The sequence below is a fragment of the Pogoniulus pusillus genome, chromosome 21, assembly GCF_015220805.1.
Source record: "Pogoniulus pusillus isolate bPogPus1 chromosome 21, bPogPus1.pri, whole genome shotgun sequence".
Taxonomy (NCBI): domain Eukaryota; kingdom Metazoa; phylum Chordata; class Aves; order Piciformes; family Lybiidae; genus Pogoniulus; species Pogoniulus pusillus.
In genome coordinates, this window is record NC_087284.1 from 3,800,591 (window position 1) to 3,828,015 (window position 27,425).

Genomic DNA, 27,425 nt, shown 5'->3' on the forward strand with positions numbered 1-27,425 from the left:
AGCCTTGAGGTCTGTGGTAGAGGGTTGGACTTGATGATCTGTGAGTTCTCTTCCAACCCTGATGATACTGTGATACTGTGCTACTGTGAAACCCTACCTAAAGGCTGCCAGGCAAGCAGCAACAGAGCAAGGGGACACAGTCTCAAGTTGTGCCAGGGGAAGTACAGGATGGATGTTAGGAGTGATTCCCAGAGAGAGTGATTGGCATTGGAATGGGCTGCCCAGGGAGGTGGTGGAGTCACTGTCCCTGAAGGTGTTGAAGCAAAGCCTGGATGAGGCACTTAGTGCCATGCTCTGGTTGATTGGCCAGGGCTGGATGCTAGGTTGGACTGGATGAGCTTGGAGGTCCCTTCCAACCTGGTTGATTCTATGATTGTATTCTATGATTCTATGGTCTGGTTGATTGGCCAGGGCTGGGTGCTAGGTTGGACTGGATGAGGTCTCTTCCAACCTGCTTGATTCTATGAACTGGTGAAATGTGGCAAAAGTTGTTAGGGTTGACAGAAAGAACCCCAAGATTAATGCAGAGTTGGGAGAGGGAACATTGCTAAACATGTCTCTACCTTTACTTAAGATCAGACTCAAACTTGATGGTTGTGCTTTTATTAATCCAAGGCCACACTGTTAAAGTATGAGATGTTTTTTCAGTGTGGCTAACCTCCCCTGAGTATCATCTTGATATGTTCTCCATTCCTTTTGTCAGATGTGAAAGTTTAGTCACACCTGACTGAATTTACCTTTACTTGTGTAGCTGGTTTTGCCTTTTGCCTTTCTTTTACATTTCTGTGTCATTGATTTTATTACAGATGGTCAGAAGGATATAGAAGATGAGCTCACCACTGGTCTGGAGCTGGTGGACTCCTGTATTAGGTCACTGCAGGAGTCAGGGATACTTGATCCACAGGACTATTCAGCCAGTGAAAGTAAGTTGCCAGAAATGTATTTTTCTAGAAGCCAGATAAACTTCTAATGTTTGATGCTTTAAAACTGAATGCATATCTTATGGTGGGCTTCTTCCTTGTTTTCTGATGCTGACAGAAGACAGCATAGTTGCGATGGGGCCAAGTGCCTTCTTACCTTTACAGGTTGATTTTTGTGTTGTGGAGAGAATCTTAGCCAGGCAGAAAGGGACCTGGGGCTACTGTACGGTAGAGAGTAGCTGAACATGAGCCAGCAGTGTGCCCTGGTGGCCAAGAGAGCCAATGGCATCCTGGCCTGGCTCAGGAACAGTGTGGCCAACAGGACAAGGGAGGTTATTCTGCCCCTGTACTCAGCACTGCTCAGGCCACAGCTTGAGTGCTGTGTCCAGTTCTGGGCTCCTCAGTTCAAGAGAGATGTTCAGATACTGGAACGTGGCCAGAGAAGGGCAACGAAGCTGGTGAGGGGCCTGGAACACAAACCCTATGAGGAGAGGCTGAGGGAGCTGGGGGTGTGCAGCCTGCAGAAGAGGAGGCTCAGGGCTGACCTCATTGCTGGCTACAGCTCCCTGAAGGGACATTGTAGCCAGGTGGAGTTGGCCTCTTCTGCTAAGCAACCAGCAATAGAACAAGGGGACACAGTCTCAAGTTGTGCCAGGGAAAGTATAGGCTGGATATTAGGAGGAAGTTCTTCACAGAGAGAGTGATTGGCATTGGAATGGGCTGACCGGGGAGGTGGTGGATGCACTGTCCCAAGAAAAGCCTGGCTGGGGCACTTAGTGCCATGGTCTGGTTGATTGGCCAGGGCTGGGTGCTAGGTTGGACTGGATGATGTTGGAGGTCTCTTCCAACCTGGCTGATTCTGTGATTCTGTGTATTCGAAGAGAACCTTAAATGTCCTCCTAGCACAACCCCTCAGGGTGCAGCTGGTTGGTTTTTTTGCCTTTGTACTGAACTTTTTCCAGCGAAGGCCTGGGGCCATGCAGTAACAAATGAGGCAGCTACAAAGGACCACATCGTTTTGCATTCACTGTGTGCACTGACTGTGAGCCAGGGAAAGAGGGGAAGATCAGTGGCTCAGAAAAGGCAGCTTAGTCTGGCATTTGAAAACTTTTGAGCTCTTCCCTTTGCAATTTCAGTTATGTTTAGTTCTGCAGTTCCACTGCATAGCTGTGCTTTAAGTAAGGAGGCAGAGGAGAGCATTGCCAGCCCGCTGGGGTAGCTCTGGTTGAGGCAGATGTATACAATTACCATGTGAAAGCCTACCCAGGAATGTGACCGCAGCTACTTTTTGTGAATTGGGTGCATCTAGCCTGAGTTAATCTATTTGTAACTTCACCTTTGTAGAGGATTAGTTTAGGATTCGGTTTCATGCACTCTGATTTCCTCAGAATTAGGGTTAAAAAGCTGTCAGCTAGCAGGCAGCTGTGATAATACTCTAAATCCCAACCATCCAGTTCAGATGTGCTATTCTTTTAGGAGAAAAAACAACAACAACCAAACCAATAACAACCAAAAACATGAAGAAAGGCTAATAGGACAAATCACATGAAAGGGACTTCTGGATTGCTAATAGAGATGCTCACTAATTATTTGTATTGGATGTTGTCAAGGTCCAGAGAACAGAGATTAACAACATCTCTGTCTAGAGGAGCAAGGTCTGTTCTTAGAGGTTTCTGTGCTGTGAAATTAAGGTGCAAGTGAGACCAGGTAGCACCACAGAACTATTTAGCAAAGGATAAAGATGAACAAAACAGAGGGAGAGAGAGAAGAGGAGAGAGAGAGAAGGAACAAAGGAGAAAGAGGAAGCAGGGAAGGAAAAGGGCAGGAATTACATTACCATCAGCTGCAGGTAAGGAGGTGAGAGAGAGATGTGCATGGCTCAGGGATGTTCTTCTGTGGAGTTCATCAGGGCTGCCCAGGGAGCTGGTGGAGTTGTCGTCTCTGGAGGTGTTCAGGTAGAGACTGGCTGAGGCACTCAGTGCCATGGTCTGGCTGATTGGACAGGGCTGGGTGATAGGTTGGGCTGGATGATCTTGGAGGTCTCTTCCAACCTGCTTGATTCTATCATTCTATAGTTTTTGTGGAGTCAGAGGGGAGTCCTGTCCTAAGTGTGTGTGAGGATGTCACCAGCATGAAGACAGTGGGCCACACACACCTCCAGTGCCTGAGCTGGGCAGGTAGAGGCTGCTAGTGGCAGTAGGCACTGACTAGAGTATGTCTGAGGGGCCAGCTGGATCCCTCAGTGTCTCTGTGAGGGTGCTCAATCCATTCTCCTCCCTGCAAGGTGCACATGACTGTTAACACCCAGAGTGGCAGCCTGGGGCTGACTACAGAGCTGACTGCTCCCCTCTGAAACTGTTTCTTCCTTTCACCATTGTCTATTTCTAATGGGAACTCCATCATCTTTTGCATAAATGAGGCTAAGTAACTGTTGCTTTAAATAGGATCAGGGGAAAAACAGATGTGAGAGCCAAACTGATTGCAAACAAGACACAGAAATGAGTTACAGGAAAGGTATGGGAATGCACAATAAATGTAGGACCTGAAATCACTGCGGACAGAAACATGCATAGGAGCAGAAGTTAGTTCAGGACAGAGACAGTAGTAGGGATGTGACTGATTGCTGGGTTAGGAACTGGCTGGAGGGCTGAGCCCAGAGAGTGGTGGTGAATGGTGCCACATCCAGCTGGCAGCTGTCACTAGTGGTGTCCCTCGGGGATCAGTGCTGGGCCCCATCCTCTTTAACATCTTCATAGATGATCTGGATGAGGGCATGGAGTCAGTCATCAGCAAGTTTGCAGATGACACCAAGCTGGGGGCAGATGTGGCTGGGTTGGAGGGCAGAAGGGCTCTGCAGCAGGACCTTGACCGCCTGCACAGATGGGCAGAGTCCAAGGGGATGGGGTTCAATAGCTCCAAGTGCAGGGTGCTGCACTTTGGCCACAGCAACCCCATGCAGAGATACAGGCTGGGGTCGGAGTGGCTGAGAGCAGCCAGACAGAGAGGGATCTGGGGGTGCTGATTGATACCCACCTGAACATGAGCCAGCAGTGTGCCCAGGTGGCCAAGAGAGCCAGTGGCATCCTGGCCTGCATCAGGAATGGTGTGGCCAGCAGGAGCAGGGAGGTCATTCTGCCCCTGTACTCTGCACTGGATAGACCACACCTTGAGTGCTGTGTTCAGTTCTGGGCCCCCCAGTTTAGGAGGGACATTGAGATGCTTGAGCGTGTCCAGAGAAGGACGAGGCTGGGGAGAGGCCTTGAGCACAGCCCTACGAGGAGAGGCTGAGGGAGCTGGGATTGGTTAGCCTGGAGAAGAGGAGGCTCAGGGGAGACCTCATTGCTGACTACAACTACCTGAGGGGTGGTTGTGGCCAGGAGGAGGTTGCTCTCTTCTCTCAGGTGGCCAGCACCAGAACAAGAGGACACAGCCTCAGGCTGTGCCAGGGGAGATTTAGGCTGGAGGTGAGGAGAAAGTTCTTCCCTGAGAGAGTCATTGGACACTGGAATGGGCTGCCCGGGGAGGTGGTGGAGTCGCCGTCCCTGGAGCTGTTCAAGGCAGGACTGGACGTGGCACTTGGTGCCATGGTCTGGCCTTGAGCTCTGTGCTAAAGGGTTGGACTTGATGATCTGTGAGGTCTCTTCCAACCTTGGTGATACTGTGACACTGTGACAGGCAGACATAAAACACAGGAGTACTGAATCATGACTGTAGCTCAAGAAAGATGTTTTTGTGGCTGAAGAGGTTAATTTGCTGAGTAGGTATGGTGGAGACCAAAAATTAGCATTGCAGCTGATAAAGCTTGGAAAGATAAGGAAGAAAGAAAACAAGACACTTTTTGCCTCTCTTTCCCATCACTGCACCACGGTCTCAAAATCACACAACTGTTTCAGATTCATTCCTTTTGCTGTCCAGTCAGTACAGCCTTTGTGGTTTGGTTTCTGCTTTTTTCCCCAGCTTCATTATAGGTAAAAACACCTTGCAAATTAGAAACCTTCATGGAGGGATGGAGAGTAAACACAGATTTGCAACTCTGAGTCAAGAAGGATGATTGCTGAGGATGTTTGCCATTAAGGTTTGGTAAGGTCACAGTGTGGCCTGCAGATAAGAGGGAAAGGTCCTAAGCATAGAATCAAAGATCCTCTGATCTTAGAGCTAATGAGCAGGAGCTTTGACTTTCTGTATGAGCAAATGCTACACATAGACCTAAACTTGGGCCCTGTTCTCATGCTGACAATAATCAGAGAATCATAGAATCAGCCAGGTTGGAAGAGACCTCCAAGCTCAGCCAGTCCAACCTAGCACCCAGCCCTAGACAGTCAACCAGACCATGGCACTAAGTGCTTCAGCCAGTCTTAGAATCATAGAATCATAGAATCAAGCAGGTTGGAAGAGACCTCCCAAGGTCATCCAGTCCAACCTAGCACCCAGCCCTATCCAATCAACCAGACCATGGCACTAAGTGCCTGATCCAGGCTTTGATTGAACACCTCCAGGGACAGCAACTCCACCACCTCCCTGGGCAGCCCATTCCAATGCCAATCACTCTCTCTGCCAACAACTTCCTCCTCACATCCAGCCTAGACCTCCCCCAGCACAACTTGAGACTGTGTCCCCTTGTTCTGTTGCTGGTTGCCTGGCAGAAGAGACCAACCCACCTGGCTACAGCCTCCCTTCAGGTAGTTGTAGACAGCAATGAGGTCAGCCCTGAGCATCCTCTTCTGCAGGTTAAACAAATGTTCATTTCACAGATGAGTAGTATAGGAGGGAGAAGAATGTGGAATGAGAGGAATATCCTGGTGCCATATTTCTTTCCCCTCTCCTGGTTCCCCTGTCCCTGTGAGTCACTAGCATGCCACAGCACAGGACTGCCATGATAGAAGCATCAAATTCTGAGAGCTGAAGCTGAGTGCTTACAGACTGCACTGAGCCTGTACAGGTTACATGTAGACAGGCAGCAGTTACTCCTTCTGTCCCTTTGTCTGTGGCAAAAGGAGGATTAGACAAACTGCTGAGGTTACTGAGCAAATCCATTAGCACTTTCTTCCTAACTCAAACCACAGGCTCAAATATCTCCTGATCCACAAGTCTCTACTTTTGATTTAAGGTACCTGTACTGAAATCCTTCCTGCTATTTCCTTTGCTGCAGTCTCCACAAAGTGAGCCTAAGCTTCTTGTGGCCTTCCAGGATCTGAAGGGGGCCTAGAAAAAGCCGGGGAAGGACTTTTTAGGCACTCAGGGAGTGCCAGGACTGGGGGGAATGGAGCAAAGCTGGAGGTGGGGAGAGTCAGAGTGGAGGTGAGAAGGAAGTTGTTCGCCATGAGAGTGGTGAGAGGCTGGAATGGGTTGCCCAGGGAGGTGGTTGAGGCCCCATGGCTGGAGGTGTTTAAGGCCAGGCTGGATGAGGCTGTGGGCAGCCTGCTCTAGGGTAGGGTGTCCCTGCCCATGGCAGGGGCTTAGAACTGGCTGCTCCTTGTGGTCCCTTCCAACCCTGACTGATTCTATGACTCTATGGTCTTGAAAGGATTATGGGGCAGATTTGTGGAGCTTCTGGTGTGGAAGTTTTGAACTGAAATAGAATAATTTCACTGCTTTTCCCTTGCTTAAATCACTTTATAAGGCAACTCTCTTTGCCATCTCAATGGATACTACAGGCTGAGCCACAAAGCTCTTGTTGCCATGGATGGGAGTGTCTCCTGCTACCTCTTCCATTTCAACTGAGGAATAAGTGGTCTTGACATTGCCAGTGCTGCAGGCACTTTGCCCCAGATGTTCAGAATGTGTTTTTGTGTATATCTGTGACCTTATTGTTCTGCTGCTCAGGATTAGAGAATTCAAGCCACTGATAAGGGGATGAATACAATGCACATTAAATAAGACTGTCTTCTGAGGTAACACCACTGCTGATTGCACTGCACTGAGGCTACACAGGAACAGAAACGCTAAGGATTCCTCAGTCCTTCTGGGGAAGAAAGAGCAGGGCTCACTACTGAGGATGCACAGGCTCAGAGGATGTCAGGGGTTGGAAGGGACCCAAGGAGATCATCCAGTCCAAGCCCCATGCCACAGCAGGACCACGGAATCTAAGATCACAGAGGAACACATCCAGACAGGCCTTGAAAGGCTCCAGAGAAGGAGACTCCACAACCTCTCTGGGCAGCCTGTGCCAGTGCTCTGGGACCCTTACAGTAAAGAAGTTCCCCCTTGTGCTGAGGCAGAACCTCCTGTGCTGCAACTTACACCCATTGCTCCTTGTCCTATCCCAGTGAGCAGTGAGCAGAGCCTGTTCCCCCCCATCCTGGCCCCCAACCCTCAGATGTTTATAAACATTTATCAAATCCCCTCTCAGTCTTCTCCTCTCCAGACTAAGCAGCCCCAGGTCCCTCAGCCTCTCCTCATAAGCCATGCCCTGCTGTCCCCTCATCATCCTTGTAGCCCTCCTCTGGAGCAGATCCCTGTCCTTATTAAACGGGGGAGCCCAAAACTGAAGGCAGTATTCAAGATGAGGTCTCAGCAGGGCAGAGGAGAGGGGGAGGAGAACCTCCCTTGATCTGCTGGACACACTCTGCCTAATACAGCCCAGGATGCCATTGGCCTTCTTGGCCACAAGGGCACATTGCTGTGCCATGGATGCTACCCACCAGCACCCCCAGGTCCCTCTCCACAGGGCTGCTCTCCCAGCCTGTGCTGGTGCAGTTTGTTATTCCTGCCCAGGTGCAGGACTCTGCACTTGTCCTTGTTGAACCTCATCTGGTTCCTCTGTGCCCAGCTCTCAGTGTGTCCAGGTCTCTCTGGATGGCAGCACAGCCTTCAGCTGTCTCAGCCAAGCCTCCCAGCTTGGTGTCACCAGCAAACTTGATGAGCAGACATTTAATCCCACATTAACTCCTGTAGTCACTCAGAAGTATTTGCCCAAAACTGAGCACAAATGGCTGGTGGTACCAGTTAGAATCATAGCATCATAGAATCAACCAGGTTGGAAGAGATGTCTCTTTTTTCCTCTCTGAAGAATGACTTTTGTTACAAGAACAGGTTATTTTTATCACAGGAGATTATATCTAACTGTTGTATTAGACAGATAGGCTTTTCACTTAACCTAATTTTGAGGCTAAAATGATGGGGCCCTTTTATGCTCTTAATTCATTTTCATTTCAGCCATGTTTTACAATCATGGAGAGCCTCCTGAAACGTGCAAGCAGATGTCCCAGTTTGAAAGAACCCTCCTTGTTCAACCTTTCTGATTTCCATCCTTTATCAGCTGCTTTATTCACAGATACTGAAAATGGATTGGAACAAAAAGGCACTATTTACAGAGTGAATGTGTAAAAGGATGTGTGTTTATGTGTTTTCCACCCCATAGCTCTTGCTTTGTGGAATTGCCACCTGTCAGATGGCTGACATGCTCAATGAGATTAAATTTGGCAGCAGTGGACCTCACCATTTTTTGGATAGATGAAGTTCTTTCCATTTCATTATCTGCTCTGAGAGCTGTGCTGATCCAGCTGAGTCATTCTTTGTGCACACAAAGGAGGTATTCTCATGGGCTCTCCTAGTAAACACACACAGAAAATCGTGTGCCCTTTGAGCACAGTTCAGGACTGAAAAACACCCAGGAAGAGTGTGTGCTCCTCTTTCACTGCAGAGCTGGAGTAGAGGAGGAGTGGCAGAAGTGCTGAGGAAGGTCACACCAGCTTGCTTTCTGCTGCCTGCATGCAAACGAATTGCTGTCTGCAACGCCCTGAAGGGAGGCTGTAGCCAGGTGGGGTTGGGCTCTGCTGCCAGGCAAGCAGCAACAGAACAAGGGGACACAACCTCAAGTTGTGCCAGGGGAGGTCTAGGCTGGATGTTAGGAGGAAGTTGTTGGCAGAGAGAGTGATTGGCATTGGAATGGGCTGCCCAGGGAGGTGGTGGAGTCGCCAGAGGTGTTGAAGCAAAGCCTGGGTGAGGCACTTAGTGCCATGGTCTGGTTGATTGGATAGGGCTGGGTGCTAGGTTGGACTGGCTGAGCTTGGAGGTCTCTGCCAAGCTGGTTGATTCTATGATTCTATGAAATCTGTCTTCTGACTCAACTATTCTTACCTCTGGATGATTTTATCATGAGTATGAGAACTGATGAAATTCTGATTCATGGATGAAACTACTCTCAGGATAGTAGTATATTCAGAGTAGGTATTTATGGTTGGGCATTTTAGATGCCTCTTCTTATTCCATCCATCTGTATGACTCTGCTAGTTTCAGCCTAGCTGGGATATGTTGGTGAGAAGAATTAGATGACAGGCTGTGAAAAAGAAACAGTGGTGATGTCTGCTGCACTCATAGGCTTGCTGAGGTGGATAAGAACAAGAACATAAACACAGATAACAGAGTCTCTCTCTGTCTTTTGGGCTGCACTTTTCTCTCTCTCTAACCTGCCATCTGTGTAACTAATCCTTCTGCTTCCTACCCACCCTGGCTGACCTTCCAAATTCACCTTGAATGTAAGTCAACGTCTGGGATAAGGTAGAGGGGTGGGGAGATGGTGGAAGGGTGGTTGGGAGCCCCTCCTAGGGACTCTGGTTTCTGGGAGGGCTGTTGTGTTTCTGTATTACTTTTTAACTTGTCTGTGTCTGTCTGTAGCTGTAGATATTGTAAATACCTGCTTGTGTGTTGTGCTAAGCTGTGAATATAAAGCTGCATTATCACAGTATCACAGTATCACAGTATCATCAGGGTTGGAAGAGACCTCACAGATCATCAAGTCCAACCCTTTACCACAGAGCTCAAGGCCAGACCATGGCACCAAGTGCCACGTCCAGTCCTGCCTTGAACAGCTCCAGGGACGGCGACTCCACCACCTCCCCGGGCAGCCCATTCCAGTGTCCAATGACTCTCTCAGGGAAGAACTTTCTCCTCACCTCCAGCCTAAATTTCCCCTGGCACAGCCTGAGGCTGTGTCCTCTTGTTCTGGTGCTGGCCACCTGAGAGAAGAGAGCAACCTCCTCCTGGCCACAACCTCCCCTCAGGTAGTTGTAGACAGCAAAAAGGTTCTTTATTTTCCAGTGCCACTGAGTCCAATCTGGATGGTTTCTTAAGTGGGGGGGGGGGGGGGGGGGGGGGGGGCACACTTGGAGCCACAATTGGAAGGGAGGAGGTTGTTTTGTTTAGGCAGGGATTTTAGAGAACAAGTCCTATGAGGAGCAGCTGAGGCAAGTGGGAGTGTTTAGTCTACAAGAAAGGAGTCTGAGGGGAGACCTTATTGCTCTCTACAACTACTTGCAAAGAGGCTGTAGAGAGGTAGGCTCTGTTCTCTTCTCAGAGTATCACAGAATATCTTAGATTGGAAAAGACCTTCAAGCTCATTGAGTCATAGAATCATAGAATCATAGAATCAACCAGGTTGGAAGAGACCTCCAAGATCATCCAGTCCAACCTATCACCCAGCCCTAGCCAGTCAACTAGACCATGGCACCAAGTGCCTCATCCAGTCTTTTCTTGAAGACCCCCAAGGACAGTGCCTCCACCACCTCCCTGGGCAGCCCATTCCAATGGGAAATCACTCTCTCTGTGAAGAACTTTTTCCTAATATCCAGCCTATACCTACCCTGGCACAACTTGAGACTGTGAGTCCAGTCATTATTTTCACACTGACAAGTCCTATGTTTGTGTTCTTGTTTTTATGCATCCCAGCAAGCCTATGAGTGCAGCAGACAGCACCAGTGCCTCCTTTTCACAGCCTATCATCTAATTCTTCTCACCAAAATATCCCAGCTAGGCTCAAACTAGCACACCAATCTATCTTTATCACTGTAGTACAAAACTTGAATGTCAGTTTAACAGAGGAACAGAAACAGCAGCTGAAACTTATATGGAGGAAGGAAATGGAAAGGTGAGAGGCAAGACCGAGAAAGCAGGATGGATTGATAGCAGCATCAAAGATGGAGAGGAGTAGTGATCAGCTTGTAATGCTCAGCCTGTGGCAAACACAAATCCTGCACAGGCAACCAGGTGTTCCCTCATTCACTGCAGGAAGCAGTTACTGAAACTCATTAGAAAATGACAGTGACTTATGGTAGCATCTGTAGCAGCGGGACAAAAGGAAGACTTCTGGCATCGAAGCCCACGATGCTGAAGAACAGGAGTAAATATTGTGTCTGTTGTATGGGCCAGGAAGCAAATGCACCCACATCCTCATGGCAGGCTGAGACACACATCCTCATGGCAGGCTGAGACACACATCCTCATGGCAGGCTGAGATACACATCCTCATGGCAGGCTGAGACACCACTGACGCTGCTCGCACCTTAGCGGCGTGCCAGCGGCTGCGCCCTTGGCACCCGCAGAGGTGCCAGGAGCTGCATCCTTCTGGGAGCTGCCGGTGCCAGTTTGGGAGCACAAGCAGTGTGTAGATGCAGCCTTCAAAAAGAGGTGGAGAAAATGTTGGCAGGTGTTGGTTGGGGTTTGTTTTCTTTGGTGCTGCATGCGATTTAGCTCTCAAAGCAGGACTTGTGTGACTTCTATAATAATGCAGAACTGGAAGGTGCCTCTTTGGTTGGTTTTCTTCCACTGTGGTCTTGGAGAAATAAATGTTCTGAGTACAGCATGAGAGGAGAGTTTAGTGCATGTTTGTGCACACAGGAAGAGAAAGCAGAAGCTGGATGCAATACTCCAGGTGGGGTCTCACCAGAGCAGAGTAGAGAATCATAGAACCATAGGATCAACCAGGTTGGAAGAGACCTCCAAGCTCAGCCAGTCCAACCTAGCACCCAGCCCTAGCCAGTCCACTAGACCATGGCACCAAGTGCCTCATCCAGTCTTCTCTTGAACACCTCCAGGGACGGTGCCTCCACCACCTCCCTGGGCAGCCCATTCCAATGGGAAATCACTCTCTCTGTGAAGAATTTCCTCCTAACATCCAGCCTATACTTCCCCCTGCACAACTTGAGACTTCTCCTGCTGCAGCCCAGGCTCTGCTTGGCTTTCTGGGCTGCAAGTGCACACTGCTGGCTCCTGTTGAGCTTCTCCTCCACCAGCACCCTCAAGTTCTTCTCCTCAGGGCTGCCCTCCAGCCACTCACTGCCCAGCCTGGATTTGTGCCTGGCATTGCCTCGACCCAGAGGCATACATTACAGCATACACTACCTAAGTAAATAACACTGAGCTTACTCTATTATGTCAGGGTTTTTTAGGCTTTGCTGTGTTGGTTTGGTCCAGGAGTCTGCTGATATTTCATATTTGCAACACATTTCTTAACTTCCAGAAGACTTTTATGTAAACTTGATGGAATTTCTATTATCTTCCTAATACAAGAAATTCTATTATCTTTATATTACCTACAATAATTTTTGCCATAAAAGTTACCTATCTCTAACTAAATTCTTCCTTACTAAGCTCAGCTGTTTAAGAACTCTGTGATTTTCTTCCTGCTCCTCACAGATACGGTTGGTGAATTTTAACCACTAGGGCAATATTTCACAAGTTTTGGAACATGATTCTACCAAACTCTACAAGGAGCTCACATTTGCTACTACAATCCTAGTTTGTTCAGACAGGTGTTCCTGGTATTTGTAGGCTCTTCATTAGCATCACACAGTAGCTGTAAATCTGGTAGTGTTGGCTGTCCTCTGAATTAGATATTGGGATGTCTCGTGGCCTCACTGCACAGCCCCAACTCTTTCAGTCTGTCATAGAATCATAGAATCAACCAGGTTGGAAGAGACCTCCAAGATCATCCAGTCCAACCTAGCACCCAGCCCTAACCAATCAATCAGACCATGGCACTAAGTGCCTCAGCCAGGCTTGTCTTGAACACCTCAAGAGATGGTGACTCCACCACCTCCCTGGGCAGCCCATCCTCACAGCAGAGCTGCTGCAGCCCCCTGAGCATCCTCGTGGCCCTTCAGGGATTTCAATATGACCAGCAGAAAACAAAACCCAGTAATTAAAAAAGAACCATTTACTCTCAGAGTGGGATGCAGGCCTTAGTTGTTTTCATATGCACTTCAGGTCTTCAGTTTTTCTGCTGCTTCTTGTGGACATTTGTGATGCTTTGCTGTCCCTTGGAGTAGCAATTCATTATTTCAAACCCTGGCCAACACCTGTTTTCTTCTTCAAATAACAGCAGGATTTGTATCTTGTGTAAAAGGCATGAAAGAATCAGCATCTAATGAAACTATTTTCTATTCCCAGCTCACTTACTCTTGAAATAAAGCATTCTTCAGCTTCCAGTCCAATAGTAATTAGGTCAGAAAAAGAGTTGGAAGTGATATCCTTCTATTGTTCCCTTACATAATGGTATCAGCCTAGTTTTTGCATAATTTCTCCTGACAGATATCACTGACAGGATTCTTGGATGAGAATGCAGGCTGGGGTCGGAGTGGCTGAGAGCAGCCAGACAGAGAGGGATCTGGGGGTGCTGATCGATACCCACCTGAACATGAGCCAGCAGTGTGCCCAGGTGGCCAAGAGAGCCAGTGGCATCCTGGCCTGCATCAGCAATGGTGTGGCCAGCAGGAGCAGGGAGGTCATTCTGCCCCTGTACTCTGCACTGGTTAGACCACACCTTGAGTGCTGTGTTCAGTTCTGGGGCCCCCAGTTTAGGAGGGACATTGAGATGCTTGAGCGTGTCCAGAGAAGGGCAACGAGGCTGGGGAGAGGCCTTGAGCACAGCCCTACGAGGAGAGGCTGAGGGAGCTGGGATTGGTTAGCCTGGAGAAGAGGAGGCTCAGGGGAGACCTCATTGCTGTCTACAACTACCTGAGGGGAGGTTGTGGCTAGGAGGAGGTTGCTCTCTTCTCTCAGGTGGCCAGCACCAGAACAAGAGGACACAGCCTCAGGCTGCACCAGGGGAGATTTAGGCTGGAGGTGAGGAGAAAGTTCTTCCCTGAGAGAGTCATTGGACACTGGAATGGGCTGCCCGGGGAGGTGGTGGAGTTCCTGTCCCTGGAGCTGTTCAAGGCAGGACTGGACGTGGCACTTGGTGCCATGGTCTGGCCTTGAGCTCTGTGGTAAAGGGTTGGACTTGATGATCTGTGAGGTCTCTTCCAACCTTTGTGATACTGTGACACTGTGATACTGTGATGCTCTACATTTCTGAATGCATTCCACCAAGTCCTCTTTTCCAGTACCTAAGAATAGGTTCTATAGCAACGCTAAAGCAGTCTTCTGTGTTGGTAGGTAGAACACAGCCTTCCTGATGGTGGCAGAGCATGGTATTGCATATAAATCACTTTCTCTTTTTGTACAACAAGTTTGTTTTCAGTGTACTCATTTGAGAGTTGGTGCCTCTCATCCAGAGAGATGAGTTTGTTTGGTAACCAGGGAGCTGTTTGTGATTTAGCATGTAGAGTATTCTAATTGATTTCTTCAGTCAGTGTGTGTTTGCTTACCCCTCCCACACTTCTTTCCTTCCAACTTTCTTCATTACTAGGGTGTGGAATAACTTTGTTCTGTTGCAGCCTTGGCATTTTTTCTTGTAGTGTAAAGGTGCTAATACCATATGTGATGGTTTGGGAGTTACCTCCCCCACCCCATGCAATGAGTTCACCCAGACTAGACTCAGCCAACTGGAAGTTGAGGAATGAAGCTTTATATTGACAACTTAGCACAATATACAACCAGATATTTGTAACATATTACCTTGAGTGCTGTGTCCAGTTCTGGGCCTCTCAATTCAAGAGAGATGTTGAGGTGCTGGAAGGTGTCCAGAGAAGGGCAACAAAGCTGGGGAGGGGCCTGGAGCACAAACCCTATGAGGAGAGGCTGAGGGAGCTGGGGGTGTTTAGCCTGGAGAAGATGAGGCTCAAGGCAGAGCTCATTGCTGTCTACAACTACTTGAAGGGAGGTTGTAGCCAGGTGGGGTTGGTCTCTTCTGCCAGGCAAGGGGACACAGTCTCAAGTTGTGCCAGGGGAGGTCTAGGCTGGATGTTAGGAGGAAGTTGTTGTCAGAGAGAGTGATTGGCATTGGAATGGGCTGCCCAGGGAGGTGGTGGAGTTGCTGTCTCTGAAGGTATTGAAGCAAAGTCTGGCTGAGGCACTTAGTGCCATGGTCTGGTTGACTGGATAGGGCTGGGTGCTAGGTTGGACTGGATGATGTTGGAGGTGTCTTCCAACCTGGTTGATTCTAAGATTCTATGATATTTACAACTATATACAGCAGTGTGATGGTTTGGGTGTTCCTCCCCCCCCCCCCTTAAGAAAATCACCCAGGCTAGACTCAGCTGAGCTGGATAATGAATGCAGCTTTATATTTACAGCCTAGCACAATACACAAGCAGATATTTACAATATCTACAGCTACAGACAGAAATAGACAAGTTAGAAAAAAGTAATACAGGAACACAGCAGCCCTCCCAGAAACCAGAGTCCCCAGGAGGGGCTCCCAACCACCCTGCCACCTTCTTCCCACCATCTCTACCTTACACCAGACTTTGCCTTACATTCGAGGTGAGTTTGGAGGGTTGCCCAGGGGGGTTTGGGAGCAGATGGATTAGTTAGGCAGGAAGTTAGGGAGAGAAGTGCATGCAGCCCAAAAGCCAGACAGAGGCTCTGTTGTCTGTATTTGGATTCTTGTTCTTATCCATCTCAGCAAGCCTGTGAGTGCAGCAGACATCACCACTGTTTCCTTTTCACAAACTATCATCTAATTCTTCTCACCAAAATATCCCAGCTAGGCTCAAACTAGCACAAATAGTATACAAGTTAAAAGTAATACAGCAACATACCCTTCCCATCCAGCCAGAGTGCTCAGGAGGGGCTCCCAACCACCCTTGCACCTTCCTTTCACCCCCTCTCCCTTATCCCAGAACCTGCCTTATACATGCAAGGTGAGTTGGAAGATTCAGCAAGGGAGGGTTAGAAGCAAAATGATTCAGTTGGGTTATGTGCAAGGTCAGGCAGGAGCAGTTAATGTGGCAGAAGCCATGGAGAGACACTGACTGCCTTACCTGTGTTTAGGTTCTGTTGCTTATTCATCTGTTCCAGTGAGTTCTATGGGAGTGGGGAATGCTCTCACACATGGGGACCCCACTCTGGGTACAGTTTCAATACTTTATTATAGCTAAAACACTAAAACCACCACAAGAAAGGTATATACACAATAGCTATGGCTCACCTGCTGCAGCCACTGGGAGTCACTACAGTGCTGAATAAGACATGACAAACAATCCCAAGTAGCTCTATTGATCTATTGGCCTGCATCAGGAGCAGTGTGGCCAGAAGGACAAGGGAGGTTATTCTGCCCCTGTGCTCAGCCCTGCTCAGGCCACACCTTGAGTGCTGCGTCCAGTTCTGGGCCTCTCAATTCAAGAGAGATGTTGAGATGCTGGAACATGTCCAGAGAAGGGCAATGAAGCTGGTGAGAGGCCTGGAACACAGCCCTGTGAGGAGAGGCTGAGGTTGGAATGGATGATCTTGGAGGTCTCTTCCAACCTGGTTGATTCTCTTCTCTTCAATTCCATTCCTCTCAGGGGTGACCTCATTGCTGTCTGCAGCTCCCTGAAGCGAGGCTGTATCCAGGTGGGGTTGGTCTCTTCTGCCAGGCAACCAGCAATAGAACAAGGGGACACAGTCTCAAGTTGTGGCAGCAGAGGTCTAGGCTGGATGCTAGGAGGAAGTTGTTGGCAGAGAGAGTGATTGGCATTGGAATGGGCTGCCCAGGGAGGTGGTGCAGTCACCGTGCCTGGAGGTGTTGAAGCAAAGCCTGGATGAGGCACTTAGTGCCATGGTCTGGTTGATTGGATAGGGCTGGGTGCTAGGTTGGACTGGCTGATCTTGGAGGTCTGTTCCAAGCTGGTTGATTCTATGATTCTATGATTCTATCCCCGGGCAGCAGAGCTCCCGAGCTGCCTAGAGGGCAGAGCTGGTCAGCTGCTGTCTCAGAAGCAGGCGTCCCCACCAGGAGCCGCTCCACGGTGCTGGTCAGGCTGGTGCCGCTCCAACTCGCCTGCCCACGCTCTCGGTTTGTATCTGTTCAGAATCCTGTGATGTGTGCCCAGTGCATCCCAGAAGTCTGAACCAGGGAGAACCAAACTCCTCCTTCATTTTGGAATCTGTTACATCCCATCTTTCCCTACTGCTCATGCACATACCTGCAAGCCCTGCTTCCCCCAGATCTTATCCTTAGTACCCGAGTGATTAGCAGCTTGTTGTAACTTCTGCTCACACACAAACCAACTCTTCCTTCTTACAACATCTCTGCAAAGCTAAGAGTGAAATAGGTGTCACCATTGTTGCCTTTTCACAGCCTTAAATCTAATTTCTCTCATTAAAATATTCCAATTAGCTTCAAACCAGCAGACCTTAAATTTTAATATCTCCTAGAAGGTAGACCTTGAAATATTGCCCTAGTGCTATTCTAGGACTAGTTCTGAGTTTGGTGGAAGAAAGCTTATTACTGCTGTTATACAATACCTACTTACCTTACTAATAGTTGGCTTAAACATTTTTGACCAGTTACATCTGATATCTACTTATCTATCAAGTTTCATCTTGATATCTACTGCTTCCACATACACTTTCTGCAGTCTGCCTAAAGAACAGAAAATGGGGAAGAAGGGACAGACATAGAATCATAGAATCACAGAATCAGCCAGGTGGGAAGAGACCTCCAAGATCATCCAGTCCAACCTAGCACCCAGCCCTATCCAGTCACCTAGACCATGGCACTAAGTGCCTCATCCAGGCTCTTCTTGAACAGTTGTACTTAAGCGGCGAGGTGGCTCCCTGCCACTCGCTGGGGCACTTGCAGGGCTTCCCTTCCCCTTGTGTGATTCCTCTGCTTTCCAAAATGATTCTAAATCATCTCAGCAAGAAACATTTTCTTCTGAGAATGTTTCAAACTACCTCAGAAATAGCCTGTGCTGCAATGGAGGAGTTTAAAACAGACAACCAAACGTTCTTTACCCTTCTGATCTGGAGGGAAGGTTTACTCCTGGTCCTAGTTCAGGTACACATCTGAATTCTGGGAGCAGGATTCGGAGAACAGGATATATACCACTGAGATGCCAAAGAATTTAATATCACTAGGATCTAGGTCTATTCACCTTGTCTTTAATTGTCATGTCTTAGAATCATAGAATCATAGAATCAGCCAGGTTGGAAGAGACCTCCAAGATCATCCAGTCCAACCTAGCACCCAGCCCTAACCAATCAACTAGACCATGGCACTAAGTGCCCCATCCAGTCTTTTCTTGAAGACCCCCAGGGACGGTTCCTCCACCACCTCCCTGGGCAGCCCATTCCAATGTCTTCTGAAAGTGTTTCAAACAACCTCAGAAATAAGGCTGCCTGTGCTGCAATGGAGGAGTTTAAAACAGACAACCAAATGTTCTTTACCCTTCTGATCTGGAGGGAAGGTTTACTCCTGGTCCCAGTCAGGTACACATCTGAATTCTGGGAGCAGGATTCAGAGAACAGGATATATACCACTGAGATGCCAAAGAATTTAATATCACTAGGATCTAGGTCTATTTATCATGTCTTCTGAAAGTGTTTCAAACAACCTCAGAAATAAGGCTGCCTGTGCTGCAATGGAGGAGTTTAAAACAGACAACCAAATGTTCTTTACCCTTCTGATCTGGAGGGAAGGTTTACTCCTGGTCCCAGTCAGGTACACATCTGAATTCTGGGAGCAGGATTCAGAGAACAGGATATATACCACTGAGATGCCAAAGAATTTAGTATCACTAGGAACTAGGTCTATTCACCTTGTCTTTAATTATCATGTCTTCTGAAAGTGTTTCAAACGACCTCAGAAATAGCCTGTGCTGCAATGGAGGAGTTTGAAACAGACAGACAACCAAGTGTTCTTTACTCTTCTGATCTGGATGGAAGGTTTACTCCTGGTCCTAGTTCAGGTACACATCTGAATTCTGGGAGCAGGATTCAGAGAACAGGATATATACCACTGAGATGCCAAAGAATTTAATATCACTAGGATCTAGTCCTTCCACCTTGTCTTTATCTATCATGTCTTTTTCACTGTGGAAGGACACTGGCAAGTTACCCCTGGTTTTATCGTTCATTCAGTCGAGTTGCAGCATTCCTCCAGCATTCTAAATACATTGGAACATTCAGAAACTGAGTGACCACTTTACACTTAACTGTCCTGATCTTCATAGCATAGCAAGTCCTGTTCAATATCTTTATTGATGATCTGGACGAGGGCATTGAGTCCAGCATCAGTAAGTTTGCAGATGACACCAAGCTAGGAGCAGCTGTGGATCTGTTGGAAGGTAGGAGAGCCCTGCAGAGGGACCTGGACAGGCTGGATGGGTGGGCAGAGGCCAATGGGATGAGATTGAACAAGACCACGTGCAGGGTTCTGCACTTTGGCCACAACAACCCCAAGCAGCACTATAGGCTGGGGACTGAGTGGCTGGAGAGCAGCCAGGAGGAAAGGGAGCTGGGGGTACTGGTAGATAGTAGGCTGAAGATGAGCCAGCAGTGTGCCCAGGTAGCCAAGAGAGCCAATGGCATCCTGGCCTGCATCAGGAACAGTGTGGCCAGTAGGACAAGGGAGGTTATTCTTCCCCTGTACTCAGCACTGGTCAGGCCACACCTTGAGTACTGTGTCCAGTTCTGGGCCCCTCAATTCAAGAAAGATGTTGAGGTGCTGGAACATGTCCAGAGAAGGGCAACAAAGCTGGTGAGGGGCCTGGAGCACAAATCCTATGAGGAGAGGTTGAGGGAGCTGGGCCTGTTTAGCCTGGAGAAGAGGAGGCTCAGGGGTGATCTTATTACTGTCTACAACTACCTGAAGGGACATTGTAGCCAGGTGGGGGGTGGCCTCTTCTCCCAGGCAACCAGCAACAGAACAAGGGGACACAGTCTCAAGTTGTGCCAGGGGAGGTCTAGGCTGGATATTAGGAAGAAGTTCTTCACAGAGAGAGTGATTGGCATTGGAATGGGCTGCCCAGGGAGGTGGTGGAGTCACTGTCCCTGGGGGTCTTCAAGCAAAGCCTGGATGAGGCACTTAGTGCCATGGTCTGGTTGATTGGTTAGGGCTGGGTGCTAGGTTGGAATGGATGATCTTGGAGGTCTCTTCCAACCTGGTTGATTCTATGATTCTATGATTTAGCAGCATAGCATCAACCAGGTTGGAAGAGACCTCCAAGATCATCCACTCCAACCATCCTTTATTAACCATCCATTCCTTTACAAAACTGAGCAGCAAATAGGACCCAGGTTTAGGGATGGTTGGCAACTGCGTACCGTGAATACACACACTTAAATGAAGTAGTGCAAAAAGTAGGTTATAAGGAATCAGTACTTCATGCTCAAACTAAATGACCTGAGAAGCAGAAGAAGCAAGAAATGATGACTTTTTGGTATTTGAAACCCTTCATTAAGCATATACTAACAATTAGGAGTGGTTCCTCTCATCAGGATGTGAGGCACCCTCAACCTATTAACTCTGTAAATGGATGTTGAAAGGACATGAAAGGAGTTTTTCTAGTGCTTTCTTTCAACTGTTCCCCAAGTGAGCAAAGCAGGTTGAAGAATATGTGAAGTGATTAATTACCCTAATTAAAACCACTTTATTTACACTTACTCTATAATTTATCATTACCACTACTGTCAGTTGATCGAAGGTGAGTGAAGCATTTTTTCTAATTGGTATGGGAGCTAATTACATTTTCATTTGAGCACTTTTTGGTCTATTTCCTTTGTCAATTAGAACTGGCATTGGCGATGGATGACCGACAGAATGTAAATGTAGAACACAACAGCAGTGCTCCACTTCACTACTTGGGTGAGGAAACGTGCCCTGCTGAGCCAACTGGTTTGAGTCTTAAGCAGGGGACAAGCTTCTCTCATTTGCATGATGCTTTATATTGGGAACTTCACATGAAAAACTTCAGTCATGAGCATGCAGTTAGCACAGTATCACAGTATCAGCAGGGTTGGAAGAGACCTCACAGATCATCAAGTCCGACCCTTTACCACAGAGCTCAAGGCTAGACCATGGCAAGTGTCCAGAGAAGGGCAACGAGGCTGGGGAGAGGCCTTGAGCACAGCCCTATGAGGAGAGGCTGAGGGAGCTGGGATTGGTTAGCCTGGAGAAGAGGAGGCTCAGGGGAGATCTCATTGCTGTCTGCAACTACCTGAGGGGAGGTTGTGGCCAGGAGGAGGTTGCTCTCTTCTCTCAGGTGGCCAGCACCAGAACAAGAGGACACAGCCTCAGGCTGCGCCAGGGGAGATTTAGGCTGGAGGTGAGGAGAAAGTTCTTCCCTGAGAGAGTCATTGGACACTGGAATGGGCTGCCCGGGGAGGTGGTGGAGTCGCCGTCCCTGGAGCTGTTCAAGGCAGGATTGGACGTGGCACTTGGTGCCATGGTCTGGCCTTGAGCTCTGTGGTAAAGGGTTGGACTTGATGATCTATGAGGTCTCTTTCAACCCTGATGATACTATGATATGATGTGATAAGTGCCACGTCCAATCCTGCCTTGAACAGCTCCAGGGATGGACTGACTAGGTATACATTTCTGTAGGTTGGAGTGTAATTATTTTGGCCAATTCAGAAGTAATTAGCACTTAAATTTAGAATACTGAATCACTTAGAATTATTATTATTTAGAATTTAGAATACTGTAATAATACAGTACTGTATGCAATGTGTTGTCATATGGTAATTCATAGAATCATAGAATCAACCAGGTTGGAAGAGACCTCCAAGCTCATCCAGGCCAACCTAGCACCCAGCCCTGGCCAATCAACCAGACCATGGCACTAAGTGCCTCAGCCAGGCTTTGCCTCAACACCTTCAAGGACGGTGCCTCCACCACCTCCCTGGGCAGCCCATTCCAATGCCAATCACTCTCTCTGCCAATAGCTTTTTCCTAACACCCAGCCTAGACCTCCCCTGGCACAGCTTGAGACTGTGTCCCCTTGTTCTATTGCTGCTTGCCTGGCAGAAGAGACCAACCCCACCTGGCTGCAGCCTCCCTTCAGGTAGTTTTAGACAGCAATGAGGTCGCCCCTGAGCCTCCTCTTCTGCAGGCTGCACACCCCCAGCTCCCTCAGCCTCTCCTCATAGGGTTTGTGTTGTTTTATATATGAACAACTAGCAGATACTCCATTACTGAATAAGTATTCAGTGTTCAATGATAAATTCAGCTGGAGAAGCTGGCAGCTCATGGCTTAGACAGGTGGACTCTTGGCTGGGTTAAAAACTGGCTGGATGGCTGAGCACAGAGAATTGGGGTCAATGGAGTTAAATCCAGTTGGCGACTGGTCACAAGTGGAGTCCCTCAGGGCTCACTTTTGGGGCCAGTCTTGTTTAATCTCTTCATCAGTGCCCTGGCTGAGGGGATTGAATGCATCCTCAGCAAGTTTGCAGATGACACCAAATGAAGCAGCAGTGTCAATCTGCTGGAGGGTAGGAGGGCCCTGCAGAGGGATTTGGACAGGCTGGAGCCATGGACTGAGGCCAATGGCATGAGGTTTAACAGAGCCAAGTGCTGGGTCATGCACTTTGGCCACAACAACCCCCAGCAGCCCTACAGGCTGGGGAGGAGTGACTGGAGAGCTGCCTGGCAGAAAAGGACCTGGGGGTGTTGGTGGCCAGCAGCTGAACATGAGCCAGCAGTGTGCCCAGGTGGCCAAGAAGGCCAACAGCATCCTGGCCTGCATCAGCAGTGGTGTGAGCAGCAGGAGCAGGGAGGTGCTCATGCCCCTGTGCTCAGCACTTGTGAGCCCACACCTTGAGTACTGTGTCCAGTTTGGGTCAGCACAGCACAGGAGGGACATTGAGGTGCTGGAGTGGTGCAGAGAAGGGCAACGAGGCTGGGGAGAGGTCTGGCAAACATGGCCTGTGAGGAGCAGCTGAGGGAGCTGGGGGTGTTCAGTCTGGAGAAGACGAGGCTGAGAGGGGACCCTATTGCCCTCTGTAGCTACCTAAAAGGAGGTTGCAGTGAGGCTGGAGCTGGTCTCTTCTCCCCAGTTACTAATGCTAGGAGAAGAGGCAATGGCCTCAAGTTGCATCAGGGGAGGTTTAGGTTGGCTGTTGGGAGGAAGTTCTGTCCTGAGCAGGTACTCAGGCACTGGAACAGTGGTGATCCCTTGCCGGATCACCACATCCACTCTCCTTTTAAACACCTCCAGGGATGGTGACTCCACCACCTCCCTGGGCAGCCCATTCCAATGCCAATCACTCTCTCTGCCAGGAACTTCCTCCTAACATCCAGTGTAGACTTCTCCCAGCACAACTTGAGACTGTGTCCCCTTGTTCTGTCGCTGGTTGACTGGCAGAAGAGCCCAACCCCACCTGGCTACAGCCTCCCTTTAGGTAGTTGTAGACAGCAATGAGGTCAGCCCTGAGCCTCCTCTTCTGCAGGCTGCACACCCCCAGCTCCCTCAGCCTCTCTTCATAGGGTTTGTGTTCCAGGCCACTCCCCAGCCTTGCTGCCCTTCTCTGGACATCTTCCAGCACCTCAACATCAAACTGGCATTTGCAAAACTGACCATATTAGGTGACCCCAGGGCTGGCTCACCCTTGTTTGAGCAAGACACCAACAAGTACCTAAACACCTGTGGGTACCTGTTTGTCACTTTGGGAGGGGACATAATGGCCCAAGCCTTTGTTTTCCTCCTGCCCTTGCTTCCCCCATCAGCAGAAGGGGGGGGCAAGCCAGGACATCTAATAGGCCTATTAGCCTCCCAGGACAAAAGAGAACTTGATTTTTTTCCCAAGATCCAAATCAATCTAAAATGTTTCTTGTAGTGTGTATTCTTGTTTTAGATCTACTTACAGTATCACAGTATCACCAAGGTTGGAAGAGACCTCACAGATCATCAAGTCCAACCCTTTACCACCCAGCTCAAGGCCAGACCATGGCACCAAGTGCCACGTCCAATCCTGCCTTGAACAGCTCCAGGGACGGCGACTCCACCACCTCCCCGGGCAGCCCATTCCAGTGTCCAATGACTCTCTCAGGGAAGAACTTTCTCCTCACCTCCAGCCTAAATCTCCCCTGGCACAGCCTGAGGCTGTGTCCTCTTGTTCTGGTGCTGGCCACCTGAGAGAAGAGAGCAACCTCCTCCTGGCTACAACCACCCCTCAGGTAGTTGTAGACAGCAATGAGGTCTCCCCTGAGCCTCCTCTTCTCCAGGCTAACCAATCCCAGCTCCCTCAGCCTCTCCTCGTGGGGCTGTGCTCAAGGCCTCTCCCCAGCCTCGTTGCCCTTCTCTGGACACACTCAAGCATCTCAATGTCCCTCCTAAACTGGGGGGCCCAGAACTGAACACAGCACTCAAGGTGTGGTCTAACCAGTGCAGAGTACAGGGGCAGAATGACTTCCCTTACTTACAGCCACAATTGTACTCTATGTTTGCTTGAGAAATGTGGGCGTATTTAAATGTTAAATATGTGCCTGTCTCTCTCCAATGACTTTGTAATTACCTCACTGAAATATATGTCCCTTTTAACTGTTGCTGCTGGTTAAGGTACAAAATTTTGCTTAGACTGGATGATCTTTGAGGTTGGAAGAGTCTACAATTCTATGAAAATACAAACTCCTCTACACTAGTTAGGGAACTTAAATCCATGTGCTCCAAACTTCACCTTCTTTTTCTACAGATAGGCTAAATGGTGCAGGGGACCTGTGTGTGTGATTTTAGCTGGCTATGTAAATCCCCTAGTGAGCCACAGTAATATGAAAATAACAATTGAAAGCCAGATGCAATGAAAATTGAAATATATTGAGTTCATAGCATGTGACAGTTTAATCATTACTTAAGCTTTAGAAATGTCACAGCATAATTACTTTCAAAATAACTACAAACACTTCCAGGCACAAAAACTGCTTTCTTGCTGCAACTTTTGCCCCTCCTGGGAAAGTTATACTTTTGTATATTTTCTGATTTTAATCATGTTCATAGAATCAGAATCAACCAGGTTGGGAGAGACCTCCAGATCATCCAGTCCAACCTAGCACCCGACCAGACCATAGCACTAAGTCTTCGCTTGAACACCTCCAGGGGTAGCAACTCCACCACCTCCTTGGGCAGCCCATTCCAATGCCAATCACTCTCTCTGTTGCTTGGTCATAGGCAAATTCTCAGTGAAAATTTGAAATCCAGAAGATTAAAGCAAAGCCTATAGATAGATTTTAAAACTAAGCCTGTATTTTCTTTATGCTCTGTCCTGGGTTAGGGACAAAAAACGCTGGTGAGGGGCCTGGAGCACAGCCCTGTGAGGAGAGGCTGAGGAAACTGGGGGTGTGCAGCCTGCAGAAGAGGAGGCTCAGGGCAGAGCTCATTGCAGTCTATAACTACGTGAAGGGAGGCTGTAGCCAGGTGGGGTTGGTCTCTTCTCCCAGGCAACCAGCAACAGAAGAAGGGGACACAGTCTCAAGTTGTGCCAGGGGAAAGTCTAGGCTGGATGTTAGGAGGAAGTTGTTGGCAGAGAGAGTGATTGGCATTGGAATGGGCTGCCCAGGGAGGTGGTGGAGGCACCATCCCTGGAGGTGTTCAAGGAAAGCCTGGATGGGGCACTTAGTGCCATGGTCTGGTTGACTGGACAGGGCTGGGTGCTAGGTTGGACTGGCTGAGCCTGGAGGTCTCTTCCAGCCATGTTGGTTCTGTGATTTCTATGATTCTATGTATGGAGATCGAATGAGTTCACCATTAAAAGCAACTGTGGGAGGTCATGTCCAAAGCACATGGCAGGGCAGGGCAGTGCAGGGAGAGCCTTTTCTTGTCTGATATATACTCTCAGAATAAAAGCTGGGCAGGTTGCTGTGGGTACATGATATGCTGTATCACTTTTATATGAATCCACTCAACGTGAGAACACCTTTCAGTGTCACAGAACAACTAAACAACTGTCACAGAAGTAAATGGCACTGTTCACACTCCCAACGTGCCCTTCAGTTTAGCAGCCTCAGTCTGAGCTCACTGCTTGCACTCAGCTCTCCTGCCACACAGTGCAGTGATGTGGAACATAAGAAAGGCTGACAAGCCAGTCATGAACGAGCCTCTGAGATCAGAGTGAGTCCTGCATGATGAGAGGGGCTATTAATATTTTAAAGGCTGCCATCCATTCCTGCAGGCACCAGAGTATTGCATCACCAAGTGTACAGGACAGAGTGGCAGTAATCAATGGATCTAACGTGCTGGGGAGCCAGGAAGGGATGGATGAGTTAGCATTTGCCATGCAGTACAACTGGATATACTTCAATGAAATAAACCAGGGTCATCCTTGTGAAAAAGAAAACTCATCAACTATTCTGAGCTGAAAACCAAGACTTCTCTATCAGACAGCATGTTTGGCTTAGGATTTCTTCACCTGTCAAAACCACGGGGGTTTTGTTTTGCAAAGCAAGCAATGTAGTCTGTAGTGTGAACAGTGTAATAATTATGACTGACAAAGAAACAATTTAATGTATGTGTGTGCTAGTTTGAAGCTGGCTAGAATGTTTTGGTGAGAAGAATCAGGTAATAGGCTGTGAAAAGGAAACAATGGTGATGGCTGCTGCACTCACAGGCTTGCTGGGATGGATAAGAACAAGAACATAAATATAGATAAGGGAGTTTGCTCTCTGTTTTTTGGGTTGCATGCACTTCTCTAACCTGCCTGACTAATCCTTCTGCTTCCTAACCCCCCTGGGTGATCCTCCAAACTCACCTTGAACATAAAGCAAAGTCTGGGGTAAGGTAGAGGGGAGGAAAGAAGGTAGAAGAGTGGTTGGGGGCCCCTCCTGGGAGGGCTGTTGTGTTTCTGTATTACTTTTTAACTTGTCTGTTTCTGTCTATAGCTGTAGATATTGTAATTACCTGCTTGTATCTTGTGCTCAGCTGTAAGTATAAAGCTTCATTCAATTTCCAGCTCAGCTGAGTCTAGTCTGGGTGATTTTCTTAAGTGTAGGTGAGCAGGGAACACCCAAACCATCACCACGTGTTTTGAATTACTGAAAATGAAAGCTGTATAAAGGTGAGGTCGTGACATCCATCTGACCTTTTGAGGCTCACTCACCAGACCAGAGAGGTGTGCTCTTTCCCTGGGACCTTCTGACTCCTTTTGAATCCTGTTCTCGCAGGGCCAAGCCTCCTCTCCCAGAGCACTCTCCAACTCAACTCCAAACCTGAAGGGTCCTTCCAGTACTCAGCCAGCTACCACAGCAACCAAACCCTTGCCCTGGGCGAAACAGCATCTGCCCAGCTCCCAGCCCGCAGCGGTCAGGCCAGAGGTGCCATCCAGAGCTACAGCCAGGTATGTGTCCTAAGCTGTCTGAATCTCTCACAACTGAAATCATGTTGGGTGACTTTGAGAGCTGTTTGGTTCCTGCCAGCACATGAACGTCTGCCTTGACTCTCTCTCTAGTTTGAAGCATCTGAAACAGGGTGGAGTTACCACCCTGACTTTTGTGAATCTAAAGTGGGTTGAGTTGCAGAGTAATAGAGTAATCCTGAATGAAGGGGAGATGCACATGCCAGTTTCACTTACTCACTTGCATCTGTGAGGTCTCTTCCAACCCTGATGATACTGTGATACTGTGATCTATATTTTGGTGATAACATGGTTAGGTAT

General features: G+C 48.5%; 1 protein-coding gene across 4 annotated transcripts in view; it reads left to right on the top strand.

Annotated features, from left to right (window-relative positions):
• Positions 1-27,425, top strand: part of CTNND2 (catenin delta 2) — a 704,219-nt gene that overhangs the window by 373,623 nt on the left and 303,171 nt on the right. For all 4 annotated transcript variants that reach the window (XM_064160790.1, XM_064160789.1, XM_064160792.1 and 1 more), the window contains 2 exons: positions 807-923; positions 26,935-27,107. In XM_064160790.1, coding sequence (XP_064016860.1) covers positions 807-923; positions 26,935-27,107 — 290 coding nt within the window. The remainder of the gene's footprint in view (positions 1-806; positions 924-26,934; positions 27,108-27,425) is intronic.